The 22,354-nt window shown below is 37.6% G+C and overlaps 1 protein-coding gene across 2 annotated transcripts in view; it reads left to right on the forward strand.

Moving 5' to 3' along the window:
• Positions 1-22,354, forward strand: part of XPR1 (xenotropic and polytropic retrovirus receptor 1) — a 106,132-nt gene that overhangs the window by 42,362 nt on the left and 41,416 nt on the right. For both annotated transcript variants that reach the window (XM_058174884.1, XM_058174883.1), the window contains exons 3-7: positions 5,373-5,474; positions 7,793-8,016; positions 10,868-11,017; positions 13,222-13,305; positions 15,171-15,252. In XM_058174884.1, the coding sequence (XP_058030867.1) occupies positions 5,373-5,474; positions 7,793-8,016; positions 10,868-11,017; positions 13,222-13,305; positions 15,171-15,252 (642 nt within the window). The remainder of the gene's footprint in view (positions 1-5,372; positions 5,475-7,792; positions 8,017-10,867; positions 11,018-13,221; positions 13,306-15,170; positions 15,253-22,354) is intronic.

Below are 22,354 nucleotides of genomic sequence, written 5' to 3' on the forward strand. Positions count from 1 at the left end.
GTCTCCGTGATGCCATGCAGTTAGGAATGGAGCAACTCAGAAAGGCATATCTCTCCCAATCAGACCGAGTCTGAAAGCTGGGAAGCAAGAGGAAGAGGAGGTGTCCCACATTCCTGAGAAAGGGCGTTCAGGGAGGACCAACCCCCCATTTTCTGTGTGCAGAAATGTTGTGGAATATATGGGATAATTAATATTTTGATAAATTTCTGAGAATAAATTCAGTTCTTTCTGATGAAACTTTTGCTATCCTAGAGAGAATCGTAGTCTAGTCAATAAGAGATGCAGAAAACTTCCTTTTCCAGTCAGATTTCCTTAAGCTTCTCTGTAGCTCGAAGACAGTTCTGTACACCTATAACTATTACAGATTTAGGATAAAATTGCTCTTACTTTGGTTGTGAGTAACTATACTGAAAATTGAATAATAATAATATTTGAGTAACAATATTATGTTCAAGATTATTGTTCAAGAAAATGTGAATAGAGAAATTAAAGGCTTAGTCAAAGTAGAATATACTGTTTATTAACATTAAAGTACAATGTCAATTTAAAGTAGAAAAAATAGGGACCACCTTGGTGGGAATGTAACAGTGTTCCGTGTGCCTTTGGCGTTGAGTCATGCCAGCCACATGACCACGGAGATGTCTTTGGACAGCGCTGGCTCTTTGGCTTTGAAACGGAGATGAGCACCACCCCCTAGAGTCGGCAACGACTAGCACGTATGTGCGAGCGGAACCTTTACCTTTACCTTACAATGTCAAATTTGGGCCACCTACTCTAAAAGCAGGGGAAGAATTTGGTAGAAGTTCAAGATTTTGTTTTTCGTGAAAGGGGTTCCAGCCTGGCTAAACTAATATTTTTGCAAACATGCTTAAGTTAGTTGCTGTGTACAGCCTACTTTTATATTTGTAACAATATGACTGGACAGAGTGTCTCTTCAAAACATTTTTTCTCCCAGCTGTGGAATGAACTTTTCAAATTAATACAAGGCAAAGCATCATCAGATTTCAATTAAGAATCTACATATTGTAACCTTTAACTAGTTTAGCAAACTGTCTCCTAAACCAGTCAGTTCCTCTTCAGTGTGGCACATAACATATCCATAGCAGAGTTCTGCAAAGCCTTTCCAAAGGGCTGTTTGTATACCATGTTCAGACAAACAAATTATCCCTCCTCAGAATATCAAGCAGCCATATTCTGTAGAAGGAGGATGTCTGTGGGAAGGAGTGCTTTTTACCGGTATTGGCTGCTTTGTGGGTTGACATTTGAGCTTGTTGAACGTGGATTCATGAACCTGCTCATTCTTGCCACTGCCACCACCACCACTCAGCGCTCTGCTCTCCCCTTGGTGACAGCATAAATGTTATGCTTATTCTATGTCAACTTTCAATCCATCTTTCTATGGAATGTCAAGGGGGTTAGATTGGATTGCTATCAAAACAAATTTGATGAATGGGAAACATTTAGAGAAGCTTGATTGAACTGCCACTATCTTGGTATGCTCAATAAGATTAGAGGACAGTTCGCTCCTCTAGTATTTCTACTACTAGAGTTCCTCATGGTGTTTTCTTGTTACTTTCAAATCCTTTACACATCTTTAAAACCATCATAAAGCCATCATATTAGTTGTATTCAAGCCCTCCAGTGTTTCTCCAGTGCCCACTAGCAAGGAAGCTGGGAATGAGGATTTATTTTCTTTCCTTTGATATAGCAAAAGTAAGGATTAGGGTTAAGGTTCAAGCAAGTATGGTGATAAAATGAGGGCTCAATGAGGGCACTCTATAGCTGCTCAGTGGCTGGCCTCACATGAGTTTTCCCTTGATCCACATTAGACTATATGAATTGGTGAAATTCCTCTATGCCAAAGGCTCAGATTATGCTGGCTCCTTGCCAGTTGTACCATGGGAGCAGAAGTGGTGGCCCACTTCACAGATATGTGGAAATTGAGGTTTCAGTTCAAGCCAGAAGGAAGCTGGCAGATGGTACCAGTAGACATATATACAAGACCATTGCCAGGGAAAAGGGGCTCAGAGTCTCCTTAGAAATGGTGTTTCTTAATATATCCCAAAATGTGGTTGTGAATTCCATTGATTTAGTGATCTATGATCTATTCAGGTATAACTATCTGAAGTACTACTTCATGACAGATCACATGCCATGCCACTCTATTTAGAGTTGGCTTCTACACCATTGTTATTCCCCACCAACACATCCCACCTGGATCACTGTAACCATTTATGTTGATTTATGTTCATGTACCAGACAGTACAAAAATGGTATGAAATGTACTCTAGTAGTGCTCCAAGTGTAGGATTTCTGGTTTTCTAAAAAGGCTTGTTTCTTCGGCCGGGCTCCTGGAATGTGGAACTATTTGTGATCAGTGAACATCTGAAACATGGTCTAATGGTGGCTTTTGGATTGAGGAAGACTCCCCTCTCAGCCAACTGGCAAAGAACAGTTCATCTCTTATACACATGCCTGACTCATGAATGGATTTTACACACACATACACACACCTTGGTCTATGTATTTTTACAGCTCCGTGGACCCTTCATTTTAAAATGTTAGATGTTAGATGTTAAAATGTTAGAATTCTTTTAGAATTAATTGGGTCATAATATGGTTGGAGCTATAATTTAGGACATGCAGGAACACCAGATGGTTCTGTTTTTAAAAGTGACTTATTCTTTCTATGTTGCTGTCCAATTTTGCCTTGCTTTGTCCTTTAAGATCTGCCTGTTGGATAAGGCCATTTTACTAAAATGCTGGAGAATCTGGAGGACTCACACCTCAGAAAATTATCTGCAGGTTCCTGTTTTGTTCTTTGTTATAATTGTGCATGAGCATTAAAAACAAATGGATATATTTTGTTGGCCAATTAACTAGGAATTCCCTCCAAAACTTAGGTTAGAAGAGATCAGATTTACCCAGGGTGATATTCTCCCAGATGTTTTAGAACGGCAGTCTTTCCTCATCTTTTGCAATTTGAAGATCCTTTAGAATTGCTCAGTTGCATTTCAGAGCTTCACTGAGAACCTGAAGCTGCAAGAGAGTCTGTTACTATCCATTATTTTTATGCAGGGTTTTTTTGGTAAATAGCTGTAGTAGTTTGGGAATTATCTGTTAAAGACATAGGGATCTGTCATCCAGATTTTATGAGACAGCTGTCATTGTCTGGAATAAATTGTATCTCAATGATGATATAGTTCAGTAGCTTTAGTTGGGAGCCATACATGACAAGTGAAACAAATTAGGAATCTAAATCATAAATGTCTCAAAGGTGCCTTTTCAAAAGGTAACTGGACTTCATAAATATTTGGTTTTTTTCTGTTTTATTTTGATAGTTTGGAGATTATTCCTGGATACCAGTTTTGTTACTTTTTATCAACTATTTGTTATCAGCCTGTTCCTCCATCCGTTGAACAAAAGCTTCCATTTCCATAAATTCTTAAAGGACTAGTTTAGGGTTCTTGTTTACAGGTAGTTCGTTTAATTTTAAAATCACAAACATTGCCCATATATCTTCTTGTTTTTGGTTTTCTTTCTGTGAAACCATTTGTGGTGTTGCAAATTCTAATAGATCTTTTTTTAAAAATTATACACTATGTGTCTATCTTTTTTCATTAATGCTAATGCAGGAAAAAATACTGCTTAAGGATAATTTTAAGATAGGTTAAAGTACTTCAGATGATGCAGAATATTACATCAGGAATAATATTAGAGATTATATATGTGGAAATACTGTCATTTTCTGTTTGTTACTCAGCTTGCCTTTTTTGTGTGTGTGTAACTTAAGCTATCCATCAGTATTTCTCCAATCAGGGTGCCTATAGAAATTTCCTATGCTTATCAGCAGTCAGCATGGTGGCTAGCAATTCTGACCTTTGAAGTCCATTCTTTCTGATTTGGGGAAAGCTGGTGTGAGTATTGACCTTTAGACCCTGAATGTTTTGAGACTAGCTTATCAGAAGGATTGCCTGCATCCATTAGAGTCAGCCTTGGCTTTATAATTAATACATGAGGTCCTGCCCTTTGACCCATTGATAAAGGGAGATTTGCAAGGCTGTTTTGTAGTCAGACTTCCACTCAAAATTAAAGAACTGTTGCTTTGAAAATTTCAGATATACATTTATTTATTTCCCAGTACTTTTTACTAATTACTCTGATAATTTTTTATTGTAATTTTTTAAAGATGTATATAATATGATATTAGATTGATGGAATGTATTATGTTTTATGATTAATTGAAATACTGTGCATTTAATTGAGGGAGAAGCATAATTGTTCCTTGAAATATTTTTTATTCATTCATTAGGCAGCAGAATTATGAACTATTTGTCTGGGAATAGGTTCCTTTAAATTCAGTAGAATGTACTCCTGAGTAGATATCAATCATATTACATAAATTGTAAATTCCTCCAGTGTCAGATCCAGTAGCAATAAATCAGAGGTCATGGTTTAGAGGTTTGTTTTCAATTACAAGAGGGGAAAATTTGTATCTTGTTAGTTAAGGTGTCCTAGTTAAATATTAAATAGTATAGTATCCATTTTATCAAAATGTTTAAGGCATTTCAAATAAATCAAGTTTGTTTTTTCTCTGTGAATAAGTTTTACACCCCATCGCAAAAATTATATAAACTTAGCTTGACCACATCTTGTTTCCTGCTCTATGAGATGTTTGCAATAATAACTTGATCAGATTTGTATAGTTTTTAAATTTTCCCCAGAAAATAAATTGTAAAAGACATCCTAAATAGCTTAACCATAACTTTGAAATATAGATATATATAAAATACCCATGTGTTTTATTATGCATTGATATAGCAATAGAAATTGAAATAACCCTGTATAATAAATGCTTAAATAATAAAGGCTTTTTAAGTTTAAGCAACAAGATATAAAACTGTTCTAATTGCATATTGAATCTGCTATAATTTGCAATTGTATAGTTATAACAATAGAAAAACCCCTGAATAATTTGCAGGATAAAAAGAAAAGGAATACAATGCTCACCTACTAGAGTGGTCATCTCTGTTAATTTGTTCCTCTGTTGACAGGTATTCTGATCTCCATTATTAAAACAAATAAAGGAGAAAATTCTCCTACAAATAATTATATTGCCAACTCCTTGATTTATAGTGGGTACTGATTGTAATTTAAAAAAACTAAAAAAAAAAACCCATTAAAATTTTGAGGGATTTTTTTTTCTTCAGGGAGTCTGTTGATTTTATTTTCTTGACTATGTTGCAGACTCCAAGAAATGGCTTGCCTCCAGATAAAAGATTACATAGATATTAATTGAGAAAGCTAAGATTAATATCAGAATGGATTTTAAGAACCTTTTTACAGATTCTATTTTTTTTCTATTTCTCCAGTCACAGATGAAGATACTGTAAAGAGATATTTTGCCAAGTTTGAAGAAAAGTTTTTCCAAACCTGTGAGAAGGAGCTTGCCAAAATCAACACATTTTATTCAGGTAAAAATTTTATTTTTTAAAAATTTTATTCTACGAAGAAGTGTAATAGACCGTTGTTGGTACATGAATAAACAATGGCATATAACACCTTAAAAAGCGTATGCATTGCTGAGATTACACATAACATTAAGTTATGACAAAATTTTGTTAAAGGAGAAATATGGGCCAAATGTTAACATCTGGTAACTACATCAGACGCTATATCTATCTATCTATCTATCTATCTATCTATCTATCTATCTATCTATCTATTATAGGGTTTTTTTCTTGTAAATAGCTGTAATAGTTTGGGAATTATCTGTTAAGGACATAGGGAGTATCATCCAGATTTTATGAAAACCATTTGTCATTGTCTTGAATGAATTGTAGGTCAGATTTGTACATACATAGTCTATTTGTAGTCTACTGGAACTCTGGAAGCACAGAAAAGAGCAACAAAGATGATTCAGAGTGGAGGCTAAAACATATGAAGAACAGTTGCAGGAATTGGGTATGTTTAACCTAGTGAAAAGAAGGACTAGGGGTAACATGATAGCAGTATTCCAATATTTGATGGGCTGCCACAAAGTAGAGGGGATCAACCTATTTTCCAAAGCAACAGGAGGCAAAACAAGAAACAATGATTGGAAACTAATCAAGAAGAAAAGAAACCTAGAACTAAAGAGAAATTCCCTAACAGTGACAACAATTAATCAGTGGAATGCCTAGCCTTCAGAAGTTGTGGGTGCTCCATCACTAGAGGCTTTTAAGAAAAGACTGGACAGCCACTTGAGAATCTTCTGCTTGAGCAGGGGGTTGGACTAGAAGTTCTCCAGAATCTCTCCCAATTCTGTTATTGTGTTAATTTATTTCATAGGGCTTAGTTGTAGATAGTAAAAAGTTAAATTTTCTTGATGAAAAAAAAATCTAAGCGTATGTAGCAGTTAGTTGGTAGGATTTTGATATAAAGAAATGCTTATATGTGGATTGCAGTGTTATATTTTACGCTCAGGAAAATAAATTTCTGTGAATTAGGCTTTGGGTAATAAGGGGTGAAAGTGATTTTTATTTTCTGAACCCTTTTCAAAGAGAAATGTCAAACAATCAGGAGTTATAGAAGTATCAGACAGATACCGTATTTTTCGCACTATAAGACACACTTTACTCCCCCCAAAAAGTGGGTGGAAATGTCTGTGCATTTTATATAGTGAATATTGCGGTGGGTGGGAAGGGGGTTGGTGCAGAGGCATTTATTTATTTATTTATTTATTTATTTAATCACATTTTTATACTGCCCTATCTCCCAAGGGACTCAGGGCGGTTTACAGCCTATTAAAAACACAAATATAAATACAAAATAAAACACTAATTAAAAAACTTATTAAATAAGGCTGAATTAAAATTTATAATTAAAATAATAAAACCCCATTAAAACTACATTAAATTAAAATCCTAGCCCAGTCCTGTGCAAATAAATAGATGTGTCTTAATTTGCTGCCGCCTTTCACCACTGCTGCCATTCACTGCTGCTGGAGCCTTTGCTGCTGAGCAGCTGATCAGTGGTTGGATTGGCCTCCCGGAATACCGCTGACCAGCTGTTCTAGGCACCAGGTATTGCCACCACTCGCCGGCAAATGGTGGCGATTAGTGGGAAACAGAGGCGGTGGTGATAGGGAGGAGCAGCTGTGATCCCTGGTGGTGGCCTAGGATAGCTGATTGGCGATATTCCAGGGGTCTGATCCAGCTACCAATCAACTGCTTGGCAGCGAAGGCTCGAGCATTCCCCACCGGCAGCAGCTCAGCTCAGTTGACCAGTGGTGGGCGCAATGAAGAGGAGCCCTGACGAGCCACATGCTGGGGCTGCAATAACGTTCTGAAGCTGACTAGGCTGTTTGCTGTTAGGATGCTAGCCAGATGAATACCAGATGGATGCTTGGAGGCAGAGGCAGATTTTTTTTGTTTTCCTCCTCTAAAGCTAATATGCATTGTATGTCTGGTGTGTATTATGGTGCGAAAAATACGGTACATTTTAATTATATCATTTAAAGTTATATGTTTACAAGATTCTTAACTGGACACACTTGCATTTTTCATTATGAATTAATTATCCCCATCCATATTGTAGTTAAATGAACTACACTCCCCCCCCCAACATCATCTTGTAGGGGGAAAATACCCATCAAAAGACAACTGGATTTTCTTTATTTCAGCATCCATCTGTGCTATAAAATACTGGCTGATGACCTGCTCCTTTGGGGGAAGAGCAACATGATCTGTGTTATTTATGTTGAGCTTACTTAATATAATATATAAACATATTCTGTATTTTCATTCCATAGAAAAATTGGCAGAAGCTCAGCGCAGATTTGCTACACTACAGAATGAATTGCAATCAACTTTGGATGCACAAAAGGAAACCAGTGGTCTTACTACCCTGCGGCAACGTAAAAAGCCAGTCTTCCATCTGTCTCATGAGGAACGTGTTCAGCATAGGAACATCAAAGACCTGAAACTGGCCTTCAGTGAGTTCTACCTCAGCCTCATCCTACTGCAGAATTATCAGGTATTGATCATATCATTAAAGGATGTTTCCAGTGATTAAGGTGGGATTAAACTTCATTAGAGTGAGATTTGCAACCAGATTCCCTTTATCTGATTCATCATATAGCTATTGGTTAAGATTCAATTAGTGCAGATACCTATATGGTTATGAATGAGATACAGTTTTATATGAAGAGCTTGGGCCCACAATTAATTTTCAAGATACCATTTCACTCTTTAGATCAGTTCAGAAACGTTTTCACTTTTCTGCTTTAAATTTACTAATGACTAGTAAAATCTTGTTTCCCACGAACATTTGAAAAACTAGGTATTAGGCTAATTTTGCAGTTGCTATCTGGAGTAATACAAAACATGTTAAAGATATTTATTTATTTATTTATTTATTTACATTTATATCCCGCCCTTCTCCGAAGACTCAGGGCGGCTTACAGTGTGTAAGGCAATAGTCTCATTCTATTTGTATATTTACAAAGTCAACTTATTAGATAGATGCATCTTCTTGGCCATAGGTTGCCACATTCTGATGTAGAATGTGGCAACCTGTCCATTGACACAATAACATTGAGCTGGGTTACAATGCACATGAAAATCTTCTTCTTGCAGATAATGGAATACCTCTTCCTATCAATGGTAGTTATAGTCCCTAGTGCAAACTAAAAATTTCTTTGAACTAAAGAGATTGGGTCGCTATCAGTAGACCATCATTTATATAATTAGTTAATTTGTCCTTTATCCTCTAGCACTACAGGTAGTCCTTGACTTACAACAGTTCATTTAGTGACTGTTCGAAATTACAATGGCACTGACAAAAGTGTCTTATGACTGTTTTTCACACTTACAACCATTGCAGCATCCCCATGGTCACATGATCAAAATTTAGATGCTTAACAACTGGTTCATATTTATGACATTTGCAGTGTCCCGCGGTGTCCCAGGGTTATGTGATCATCTTTTATGACCTTCTGACAAGCAAAGTCAGTAGGGAAGCCAGATTCACTTAACAACTGTATTACTAATTTAACAACTGCAGTGATTTCACTTAACAGCTGTGTCAAAACTCACTTCGCAAATGTTTCACTTAGCAACAAAAATTTGGAGTCAGTTGTGGTCATAAATCGAGGACTGCCTGTAGTTATTTGACAAAAGGGGGGAAAAATAATCCAAATATTCTAGGGGGAGAGAGGGTTGAGGAGAAGCTCTCTGATGTTTTATCTCTGGTAATATTCCATGCTACATGGATTGTTTGGGAAACAGTTACCTTTTTCATTTCTCTTCTCATTGAAGTCCTGCAGTTTAATATCCTTTATGATTAACTCCTTATTGCTCAAAATATACAGTTGGAATAGAAAGATTTTAGCAAGAATTCAACAGTGCAATGTGGTATTAGACTTGTCAAACCTTTCGTGTCGCTGAGATTTGTCAGAAGTTGTTATTCCCAGAGCAATCAATGTTATTCAACCCAGAAATAAAAACCTAAGCCTGAAATTGTCACTTCATTTTTTCCCCCCCATTTAGGCTTGTGAACGAGGTATAGCTCTCGTGGGAGATTGCTGGGTTTCTTCAAGAGAGAATAATTAAAATTTCTTATTAAAGATAATATATATCATTAATATATTAGTTTCCTCTTCCCATCTCCAAATTGTTTCCTTGCTTTTCTATCCTACTGAGCTCCATTATGAAATCACTCCAGGCATGATTTAATTGAAAATAATTTCTGTAGAGCTGCTGTAACTCTTCCCATAGGCATCATATTTTGGTTCTGTTCTTTGTTTTGTTTCAGAGTTGGAAATGAAATTACCAACTAGCCTAAATGAGATCATTTTCCAAATAATATTATCTTTTGGATGTTCAGTTTATAAGGAAGCTTTTCCCTCTTATTTTATATGATTTTCCCCTTTTTTAAAAAAAAAATAGGTTGATTTTGAATATATATTTTACTTTAGTATAAAACTTTTGTTTTTAAACCAGGTTAGGTTTCTTTTTTAACATATATTAGCCTATAATAATGATACAGTGATACAGTTTTACTGTTACTATATATAATGCCTCAAACTATTGAGTTTTTCTTAAATTCAGTTGCACTGTTTTTAAAAATTAAATAAATATAAATACACATTCATATACTCAGTGTTATGTTTAAAATAATTTACACCTTTAAAATAAATCACACTTTTACCTGGTGATTAAATGTAATATAATGTGCCATAGGCTTAAAATAACAACAGTGCTTTTGCTAAGTCCCATGTATTACAATGAATTAAAGCAAGTAAAGATTTCCTTATCCTTAATTTTTAATTCTTTATTTGCTTTTTTTTGATAACCCAACAACTTCCTTCTTTAAATATTCAATTTCTCTGATAATTATTCCCAGGAATGGCACTTTATATGCCAGGTGTTCAAAAATGTGTTCGGCAGTGAATTGGGAATGTTGACATGTTTCTAATCCTCTGTTTTTGTCTGTATGAAGTATGGAGTTGCTATTAGTGATTACAATCAATTTTATGCATTATTATGTATAAAACTGAAGGACAACAATGTAGATTACAATCAGACTTTAGCTCTGGCATTTTAATTTAAACATGCAATTTACAAAAGGTTACTCTTGTAGCAGCAATCTTTTATGAGGGAATATATGATTTTTCAAAGCTCGCTTTGTTAATTTTGAAGAAAAAAAGACTAGCTTTATTATGGAAAGAAAAATGTAAAATATGTTTCTCTAAAAGAAGGAAAAGATTTTATAGTTTCTTCCTCTAGGTGATTTATTTCCCTTCCCAATTCCCTAATATCAAACAAAAAGGTAATATGTGCAGAAACCAAACAAATAACATGGTTTGTTTTATCTTTATCTTTAGAATCTAAATTTCACAGGGTTCCGTAAGATTTTGAAGAAACATGATAAGATCCTGGAGACACCACGAGGTGCTGACTGGAGAGTGGCTCATGTTGAAGTGGCTCCTTTCTATACTTGCAAGAAAATCACTCAGCTCATCTCTGAAACAGAGGTATAGTCAACTACGTAAGGGATGGTTCTAGATTAATCTCCTCTTCCAAAATGGGCTAGCATTGGTTCATGTTACATTATTTCTAGAAATGAACTGCCTAGAGCATTACTGACTACTTTTGTTTCCACCTAAACAATTTTGTTTTCAAATAAAATCTCCTAGAAAACACTCAAATCAATCAATTCCAGTATGTTATTTGGGAGCTGGGTTGTTTCAGTGCTAATATGGCAGGTTTATAATTGTGTAGAAATTAAAATCCTACTAAGTAAAGTCATTTTTGATACAAGTAGTATTTGTATACCAGTACAAGTAGTGATAGACTTATAATCATTTGTTCTGTTCAAAGTTTTAGCACTGCTGAACGTGATCAAACTTTGGGCACTTGGCACACTTACAACCACAGGGGCACTTCAATTTCCCCCAATGCCTGTCTCTTCCATTGGTATTTTCTTGCCTTCCCCTGCAGTCTGCAGCCCTTGATGCCCTAGCTGAGCTTTGCCATCTTCTTGCTCCTGCTGCTGCCCAAGCATACCAGGTCTGGCCCTGGGAAGGCAGCTGCTAGCTGCATGAGGGTTTTTTCCCCAGGCCGTGCATGGCAGTTTCCTAGTGATACCTGGAGAAAGTGTGGCCAACAGCTGCCTCAAAAAGGGACAGACCAGGCACGCTTCATTGGCAGAAGGAAGGAGAAGATGGCAACGCTAAGCTAGGGCATGGAGTACAGGGTAAAGGGGGAGATTATCAATGGCTGAGACTGGGCTGCAGCTTCCCTGGGACGAGAGACCCTTTGTGCTATGCTGTTGGAACTGGGCTTCGTGTTTCTTGCAGCCCCAGAGTCGGAGGACCCCACAAAATCCTTTTGATGACAGGGATGAAGCTGGGTTTCATGCTGCACTGAGGCCTGGCCTTCTTCCAGCCCCAGTGCTGCAGCGTAATGCCCAGCTACCTTTGAACCACACTGTTGTAGCTGGGCATTGTGCTGTAGCTCAGGGGCTTCTTGCAACCCGAGAGCTGTAATGCATGCCAAAAAACACCTGAGCTCCAGTATGTCCATTCCCCAGTACTCCTACATATTATATACATATTATATACATGCTTTTGTGTCTCGTCCGATCTCACCACAGCCGGGGCCTTCTTATCTGCTTCCGAACACGGAGGAATGTCCTAGTATGCTTCCAGCCCCCAGCTCTGGCTCCATGCCCAGGCAAACGGAGCAACTAGACCCCTCCCCCTCCTCCCCAGCATGTGAGCCTGAGGAAGGTCAATTACCAACAGCTGCAGACTGGAGTGACCTTCCGCCGCGAGCTTAAAACACACTTATTTATTTGCGCAGGACTGAGTTAGATTTTAAATTTACGGGTTTTAAACTGGGTTTTATTTTTTATATTTTTAAATATTTGGCGTTTAGAATAAGTTTTTTAATTGTTTTTTACTCTGTATTTATGTGTTTTTAAGTGCCTGTTAACCGCCCTGAGTCCCTCGGGAGATAGGGCGGTATATAAATATGATTAAATAAATAAATAAATAAATAAATAATACCCTCGCGTCAGAATACTTGATAGACGGAGGCAACAGAAGGAAGGGAGGGGCAGGCCTGGATAAGTGCTGAGTCATAGAGCCACACCCCATGGCCTATATAAAGGACCTGCTTTCTGGCATTCTCTGAGTCAGGCAAAGTCTAAACATATCTTGCTGAAGTCACTTTCTGGTCTCCTGCCTGCCCTGAGAACTTTGCTAGGACTTTGGCAGAGCTGCAGAGGCACGCCTGATTCGGATTTCCCTGACCCGGCCGTCAGCGGAGGAGTGGGACACGACACATGCGTATATAATCTGTACCTTCTATCCCTGGCCTCCTAAACTTGCACCACACTGCAGAACCCACCCTCCAACTTGTGCGTGGCCTGTGCCAGACCTTTCAATGCCTCCCCTACCCTTGTGGCACTCCCACACTCTTTACCTGAGAGACCCTCTTGTTTCCCACCCTGTGTATGTGGAGTTAGGCAGCTGGGCCTGCCAGGTTTGCCATAGCTAACAGTCACGTGACATTGCACTTTACAACCATATTCCTTAGTGATGGAAATTCCAATCCCAACTATGATTGTATGTCAAGGACCGCCTGTATATTTTTAAATAAGGAGTTGAACTTTTAGTACCTATTTCATGTTTTTTTTAAAACTATGTTATAACTTTTTATCTATTTTTTTTAGACAGTGGTAACCAATGAATTGGAAGATGGAGACCGACAGAAAGCCATGAAACGATTACGTGTCCCACCACTAGGGGCAGCACAGGTGATGGAAATAGAAGAAGTTCTTCACTATATTTTCTTGGATAAATGGACATCATTTAAGAGTTGGCATCAAGTTCACAACTTGAATTATCTTTTGCTTTTTTTCTTTGTAATTTTTCATTTTAAAAATCTTGGAAGTAGATAGTGCATTAATATGTAATGGCAGAATAGAAAGGATGTTAGAATAAAAAAGTTCATGTGTACTTCCAATTAATTATTTTATTTTCCTCTGCTGTTTATTCCATGAAAAGTCGTAGGCAAAGAGCTCTGTAAACAGCAACAGTAACAGAAAACAGAAGGTTTTATATAGCTAAGTCATTAGAGATCTTAGTCATTCATTTGAAGCAAAATATTCTTTTAGTCCATGGATTTTTTTTATGTCTGCTGAGGCCAATTGAGTGTCGTTCCTTTTCCAACACTGCTTCCTTTTTCCAGTCAGCATTGTCTTAATTACCTAACTGCTGCTTTGATTTTGATTAGACCCTGGCCCTAGCAGCTTTACAGCTGCAAAACAGCTTCTTTATTGAAAAAGCTTTTTCAGTAGTAGCATTGACCCAATCATGTCATGAGAGCTAAATAATTTTCTTGACATTATATCATTGTCATACTTTATCATCATCAATACTTGGCATCAAATGCTGTGTACAGCAGTGTTTGAATTTAAACAAATGATACCTGCCTCAAGCCAATTAGAACTGAGCATTACTTAATGCTTATTCCATTGATTCTGTGGATAAGCCGGCCACAGAAGAAACAACTGTTGATTATAGTTACTCCACTTGGTCTAGTGCAGGGGTGTCAAACTCACAGCCCGCAGGCCAAATGCGTCACATGCTGGCCTTGCCCCCACCCAGTTTAGTGAAGGGTTCCCGCTACGTCATGTGACGCTACTGTGACGATGCAAGTTTCACACCCCTGGCCTAGTGGATTAAGGGACCAGGCTAAAAATCAGGAGACTGAGTTCTAGTCCCATCTTAGACATGAAACCTAACTGAGTGACTTTGGGCCTGTTCCTCTTTCTCAGCCCAACTCACTTCACAGGGTTATTGTGGGGAAACTAGGAAGGGGAAGGAGTATTAGATATGTTTGCCACAATGACTTATTTATAACAAAGGTAAAGGCGGGATATAAATAAATGGCAATGAATAATAATTATATTCTTATTAATAACAATGGGGTACAACTAGGACTGTGCTAAGGCCCACACAACCTGACAATGTCTTGAACTATTTAATTCCCTCCCTGGTTTTATGAAAGTAGCTTTTTGACCATTATTAATGTATTGTTGCTTAAATCCACATATAATAGCTGTGCAGTGTTTTACAAAGCAAAATTATAACTCAAATCTTCTCAATATTTATTTGTACTTTGGAGCAAGTAAACAGCTTGCTCTAAAAGTATAAAAAGTATTTAAAAGTATTTCTAAAGGCTTCAGTATATCTCCCTAAATTGGACTTACCGGTATTTTCAGCCATAAAAATGTTGCCATTTTCTCCAATAATTGCATTTCTCTCTCTCACTGGAACAAGCAGCAGCTCAGACACAAACCTTAGAGAAAATTTACAGTGGAAGAAACGCATTAATCTCCTACATCTCCTTCCTCAATATTGCTTTGCCAGCAGGATAGTCATCCTTTTGAGTAAAAGTAAGATTCAGGAGATTTAGTCACATATCTTCACCATATTTAGTTTAGGTCTAAGATTTAACCTTCATTAATAAGCACAGTAGGAATATAAATTGGCAGAAAGGAATTCAGTCATTGGTTTGCCTGCAAACGGATATATCAGTAAGTTTGATAATGTCAGCACAATCTTTTAAAAACTGAGACAGATATTTAAAATAAAATCTTTTCTGTTCTCTCTACAGCCTGCACCAGCATGGACTACTTTCAGGGTCGGGTTATTCTGTGGAATATTCATTGTGCTGAATATCACTCTCATACTTTCAGGTTAGTTTTCAATAAGTAAACTTCACTTGGTTTCAGGATTGTGTGTGTGTGTGTAGTTTTAATATTACCATAGGACCATGATGGCGAACCTTGGCATGTGTGCCAGAGGTGGCACGCAGAGCCCTCTCTGTGGGCATGCGCACTGTCGCCAGCTCCCCTTCTGGTTTCTGGCATGCACATGCACGCTGGCAAGCTGATCTTCGTGCGTGCCAGAGCCCCGGAAACCCAAAGACTAGGTGGCCGGAGCGAGCATGCGCGCATGTTCCACTTTGGGCACTCAGTGCCGAAAAGGTTCGCCATCACTGCGATAGGATGAGTTTTAAATCAAGTCACTTCAAAATCTAAATAAAGGTATTAAGCTCACAATAATATTTTGAATAACCTTTTTTTTTCCAGTCAGAATTATTGACCCTGAAGAAACAATGAAACTGATTTATATTATAATATTCAGAAGTTTTTAAAACCTCAAATGTCAACTAGGCTTAAGCCAGGGAATCTCAAAACTTGCAATACTGTAACTTTTTAAAATGAATGTCACAATCCTCCGTGAATAAAGTGAATGCTGTTGTTGGGATCAGGGTTGCACAGAAAATAAATATAGAATATAGTTTTAATAATTAATAATTAAATAATAATATGTCAATTTAAACCAGCATAGAGCCTTATAAGTTTATTAATGTATAATGTATAACAATGTATAAAATCATATTTTTGATATTAATTTATTTTCACATAATTCCTGAAATCTCTCCTTTATTTATTTGATTTTGAAGATAGCTGTTCTTATTTACTAGAGCTGGGGGTGGGGGGGAGAGAAAAAGTTATCCTTGCCTTTAAATCAGTTTTTCTTCAGTGTTCGTAAATGCTATAGCAAACAGCATGTAAAATACTGGCAGACTGAAAGTTGCTTTTGGTGCTATTTTCCTATGGCAGCCACAATAAAATAAGTCAGCACTCAGTCTCACTTCCCATCACCTCTCTTCATCATGTCAGATGATTAGAGCTTTGCATAGAAGTCTAGCACCCTCCAGGCATGATTACTTCTCCTTTGAAAAGAAAACATAATGTGTTTTTAAAAATGCCCTCTGGAACTGCCACTGCTTTTGCATCAGGTATTATTTTTGCATTGAACTGGCAAGCCTCCTAAGACAACAGTCACAGAGGTAAAGAAGGCAGACACAAATAGAGGAAGAGATAGGATATAGGCAGGGCCATTCCAAGCAGGTGTGCAAGTTGTACATTGCCAAAGACATGGCAGGTGGGTGCCAGATGGATGTAGAAGTTATATTAATGAAAAGAGGAGGGGGAGCAGATTAATTCAACTTGTGCTCCCTGAATAGAAATAGGCTGGAAACCACAACGTTACGGGGACGGTGGCGGCGGCGACAAAAGAGTAACCCATGTTCCTCTGCCCCTTCCTAGGTTTTCCACATGCTTTGCAGTACCTTCACTGACATCATTAAGAGGCAGCAAAAAGGGTGGAATGGTGGATAGGGCCTCCTGCACAGGCTGTATAGCCCAGGCAATAGAGGAGACAGGGCTGCTGCGGGGTGGCAGAACATTTTTTGCACAAAGCTACCTCACAGGTTAGCAGCAATCCTGGGTAAAGGATGCAGATAAAGGGATCAATACAGAAATCGTGTATCTCTTTGCCATAAGGAGAGGTTAAGGAACAGGCAAGGAAAAAAGAAAGAATATATCAGAATTTTTTTCCTATAGGGTGAGAAATTCCTGCCCCCATTAATCACTTATGCAAATTATTAAACTGAATTGCATAAAAAAAAAATCTTTTCTCTCAAAAATGTGAGGAATAAAGCTTTCTGATGCCATTGAATTGTGGAGTAACAGAGTGGGCTTGCTCCTGGATTTCAATATGAAACTGTCACTCCATATATTACCACTGTACTCGGAACATGAACGTTCCAAAGCCTGCTAATGCAATTTTTAATGCATATAAATTTTTTATCACTATAGAATAATTAAAAAATAATATTCAAAAAAGTAAAGGAATTAGATGTTTAGTATAGTTTTCCTAAAGTAATAATTCAGTTTTTCAAATACCACATCTTCAATTTCCTGACTACAAATGGGCTTTTAAAATGTTTTTTTAAATTTATCTTTTCAAACTAGTGTCATTTGCTTATTTCAATTCTGGATGTCCTTAGAACCATCTGTGTGTTTGTATTTTATTGCTAATTTGAAAGTGGAAAAACACAAGTCTTTTGATGGCTGAGAGCATATTGTGGTATAAATGAAGGTTGCAATGTTGTAGCATAATTTCATTCCTAAACAGTTTTGTAAAATTTGATTGTAAATAGTGCATTGGGAGTGGCCTTTGGATCAATCCAGTGTAATGGTACAGTAAACTCTCAATTCAAATGATGGAGAGGTAATATTGATTAGGATCAAATGTTGTTAAAACATGATTGATATTTTGCCCGTATATAAAATGCATATAATATATGTTTTATATAGACAAATGTGTAAAGTTAGTGAACATTATCCACACTAATTTACCAAACAACAAGCTATTTCATTCCTTGGGGTAAAGTCTGTTGCCAAATTTTGTTTGTTCTATTTAAAATCTATGGGGCTAAGATCCACACAATCAAGGCTACAGTCATAGACATATTATAAAAATGACACAAAACAAAATAACCAGTATTGAAATAAGTGGATATAATTTATGTGAGATTCTGCAATTATCAGTTTTTTATATGGTTAAAGCAAATCCAGGAGACATCGACATACAGGTTTTTTGCAAAACTTAGTTATGAAACAATGGAATAAAATGTTCCTTCAGAAATGTGAATCTCCCTAAATCAGATCTTCAACAATACCTTAGAAGCTAATCTTGTTAACCTAAAGAGAATATTTGCATTCAGATGTTTGAGATCAAAGCAGATAACAGGACAGCCTACTGTTCTTAAAATATTTCTCTATTCTTTTGTTGTTTTGATGTACTGTACAAAATTTCTCAGATGGAAATAGTAGCATTTCTGTGGACAAATTAGTATTTTCAAAAAATCATCTAGCAGTACAGAGGATAATAGAAAGGAGTGAGTAGGGAAGCCCTTAGACCAGGGATGTCAAACTTGATTTCATTGAGGGCCGCATCAGGGTTGTATTTGACCTCGGAGTGGCCAGGGTAGGCGTGGCCAGCTCGATGTCACTCGTGTCAAGGGTTCCTGTGGTGGCCCAAGCATTCTGGCAGAGAAAATGGGCTCCTGAGCTCCGTTTTCAGGTGCGACAGCCTTCTGAAACTCTCACCCAGTGAAAAAGGAGCTGGGGAGGGATGCATGTGGCTCTCCTGAGCTCTGTTTTTGCTGGCAGAGGCACCGCAGGCCAGTCCTTCGTTGTTTCCAGGGCGGCCCCAGGGACCAGATCTAAGCACCTTGCGGGCCGAATCCGGCCCCCGGGGCCTTGAGTTTGATACTCCTGCCTTAGATCAATCTGTCTGGGCTCACTTCTAAAAAGTTGCATCTCAATAATGAAAACAGTCTATAAGGATCCACTGAAGAAGTGTAAGCTAAGTTGAGTTACCTTTGCAGTGAGCAAACTCATCTTTAGCAGAGGACAAAAATAGGCAGGCAGAGGAAAAATGTAAATAGCTTTCTTTGAAGTGAGAGGAGGGGAAGATTGTACTGTCTTTCTTCACAGACTGAATTTGGCAAATAGCCAGGAATCTTATCATCTAATTGGAAACTGTTGCTAGAACTTATTAATAAGACTTCCTGGAATATAAACCTTAGCAACAAACAAATAGGAGATGGAAGGTAGTTAGAAATGGAAAATACCTTTTCCCCTTAAAATACTATTGATTTTACCCAGGTTATAAAATTATAAAGCAATGAATTCATCAGAAAAGACTCCAGTCCTTGAGATTCTTCACCTAAAGCAGGGGTGTCCAAACTTGGTCCCTTTAAGACTTTTGGACTTCAACTCCCAGAGTCCCTCAGCCAGCAAAGCTGGCTGAGGAACTCTGGGAGTTGAAGTCCAAAAGTCTTAAAGGGACCAAGTTTGGACACCCCTGACCTAAAGGATTCTCCATAATAAATCCATTTATATGACACTTCCTGAGATACTGTAGGTAGTTTATAAAAAACCAAAAACCAAAAAACTTAAAACAATATATTAAAATTTAATATCCACATATAGCATTAGGAAAGTATAAAATCATCATTTGTTCATGAACTGTGTTAAAACTGGACATGTCCTAGACCAGCGTTCCCCAACCTTTCCAGGCTGGCGTGGCATGGGCGGTGGGGGGGAGAGTAGATGGTTTTGTGTGAAGGGCAGGAAATGCGTTTACACAGCTTTATTTGTGTGAGCAGCAGGTGCATGCACCCACTCCTCGCACAAATGGGGCTGCGCACGCACTCGTGTGTGCCGGTCTACCAGTCACGCATCCTGGTTGCAAATAGACCAAGCTGTGGTAGTGGGCCAGAGCCCACAGGTTGCGGGCTCTTTTCCTAGACAACTGCTCCCAATTATAGGGCACCATCTTCTCTACAAATGACCATCTTTCTTGATATTAACCAGGTGGGAACCCTCCTGTTCTTGGGAGCTGACAATACCTGCCTCTTCACCTCTTAATATCTCATGAAAAGATTCACAACATGCTGTCCTTGATTAACCTATATTGAACAGGCAGATTTGGCTTTAAACAGATGACCCCAGAAGTAGCAAGGGCCAACCAATAAGGGTTATTGTAAGTAATAACCAGATGTTGAATTGAACTTGACGGCCAATGGAGATATCCCTCAATATAGTATGTGTTATCCAGCTATAACTGATCTTGTCCATTAGCAACTGATCAACTGCATTTTTCAGCAGATGAGACTTTTTGTTTTAGGGCAGTCCCATTAGTTTGTAGCAGTGGTGGGTTTCAAATTTTTTTACTACCGGTTCTGTGGGTGTGGCTTGGTGGGCAGTGGCATGGCTTGATGGGCTTGGCTTGGTGGGCGTGGCAGGGGAAGGATATTGTAAAATCTCCATTCCCACCCCACTCCAGAGGAAGGATACTGCAAAATCTCCATTCCCTCCCCACTCCAGGGGAAGGTTACTGCAAAATCCCTATTTCTTCCCGATAAGCTGGGACTCGGGAGGCAGAGAATAGATGGGGGCGGGGCCAGGTCGGAATTTTTACTACCGGTTCTCCAGAACTGGTCAGAACCTGCTGAAACCCACCTCTGGTTTGTAGCTACCCAAAAGATAGAAAAGAGTATAAATCAATTTCATAATCCAGAACAGGGCACAGCTATTGTATCAGCCAATGCTTAGCAAAGGCTGTCCTGGTTATGGTTTCTGCCTTCTGATTTTTATCTACAAATTGCCTAAAAATACAGAATGGGCTGGCTGGTTTAAAATGATTAATGTTTACTATGACCCCTAACCCCAGATACTATATGTTTTAAGTACTATTTTGGTATCTGGCGCACAGAGGAGGCAAGGCAATGATAAAAGAGAAGTGGATGTAATAATCTGTTGGGTGGGTGAGAGAAGTTATTTTAGGTTATTTGTTTTTAGTTTAAAATCTGCTGAATCCATCTGAAACATGTTCTCTGCAGTGACTCTTTTTCAATAGATTTTCATTCTTTAACTTGTCAAAGTAGTTCCTAATTTTCTGCATCTGATATTTAGAGAAAACTTGTTAAGGGTTGTACATGCCTTGAAAATGTTTCTGGGGAAATGTTTAGAACCATTGGTAAATTCATGACCTCTCTGTTAGTCAGGGTTTGACAAGATGCTGCTCCTTTAAAGGATCTACTCATTAAAATTAATATAACTGTTTAAAAATTCTCATCTTTTTTCCAAGCTAATGCAGAAATCTAGAAATGGGCTGTTTTAATGAATAGCAGATACATACTGCCTAAGATCTTGAAGCACTTCTTCTGAATCATTTTTGAAGCTTGCATATTTTTTTCCTTTATTCACATCTTGTTTTGTTATTGACTAGATCATATATTCCATTTCTCTCTCTTCATTTTAGCAAGATGTCCATTTTACAAAACAATACTTCTGGGTCTTTATAGCTTTTTTGGTTCTGCATATTAAGTACGCCGGCATCCTCTGGGACTGATTCCCCCACTCACCCCCGTCCCTTTTACAATGATATGCATTCTAGCAGTTTCATGTAGGATTTGGGACAGAATGCTTTCCTTTTGATTTTTTGATCTGATCTAAATCATAATCACATAAACTATATAAGAATTTTGTCTGTGCCACAACTTGCCACTCATATTTAAAAATATTTGAAACTATCTATTTTACACTTTGCCTTTTTTAGCCTCTTGATTTATTTTTCTATCATGAGATTACCTTCCATATTTTGGTAGAATTGAAAGAAGATAGTGTATTCCTACTGTCAATTGCTAATTATGTCTGTCACTGTATTTGAAAAGCTGAAAGAGAGTCATTAGAAGAGAATTTGAAGTGTTCTCAGTTCTTTTGTTTTTTCTAATTTATAATCATCACCATACATACAGTACCCATGCTGCTAAATATTCCTTACCTTTCCAAGGCTGGAATTATGTTCATTTATCTTTCATGGAGTCTTAATTTAGTTGCCAATGTAGAGATATGTAGTTGCCAATGTAGAGATATAGAACTTCAAAATTTTCTGACTGAAGTAGTATTAAATGATTCAAGGTATAGCTTATGCCAGTCATAAGAAATCTACAATGGCACTAATTAATTCAGCTGTTTAGCAATCTTCTCACTTATACCTGCTTTTTTAAAAACTGAGAACAGTATAAAGACTGTTTTTCAGGGGCTCATGGAGAAATAAAAGCTTATAAAGAGAAATAGCAGAAGAATTTCTTTTACTTCTCTTGGAAACCAAATAAGTATATATGGAAAGTTGTCTTGCATAATTTAGTTCTGAAAAAAATCTCTAGGGTTCTTACGAATTAGATAGCAATCATGTGAGTGCTTGTTCAGAAGTAAATTTTTGATAAGCTCTATTACAAAAAATAGATAAGATGGAAAAGGAAAATAAAATAGCTTAAATGAATCTAGAGCAGGGGTGTCAAACTTGTAGTATCACATCATGTGATGTATCACGATTTCCCCCCTTTCCTAAAACGGGGTGGCGTGACCA

This window comes from Ahaetulla prasina, chromosome 3 (assembly GCF_028640845.1).
Source record: "Ahaetulla prasina isolate Xishuangbanna chromosome 3, ASM2864084v1, whole genome shotgun sequence".
Classification (NCBI taxonomy): Eukaryota; Metazoa; Chordata; class Lepidosauria; order Squamata; family Colubridae; genus Ahaetulla; species Ahaetulla prasina.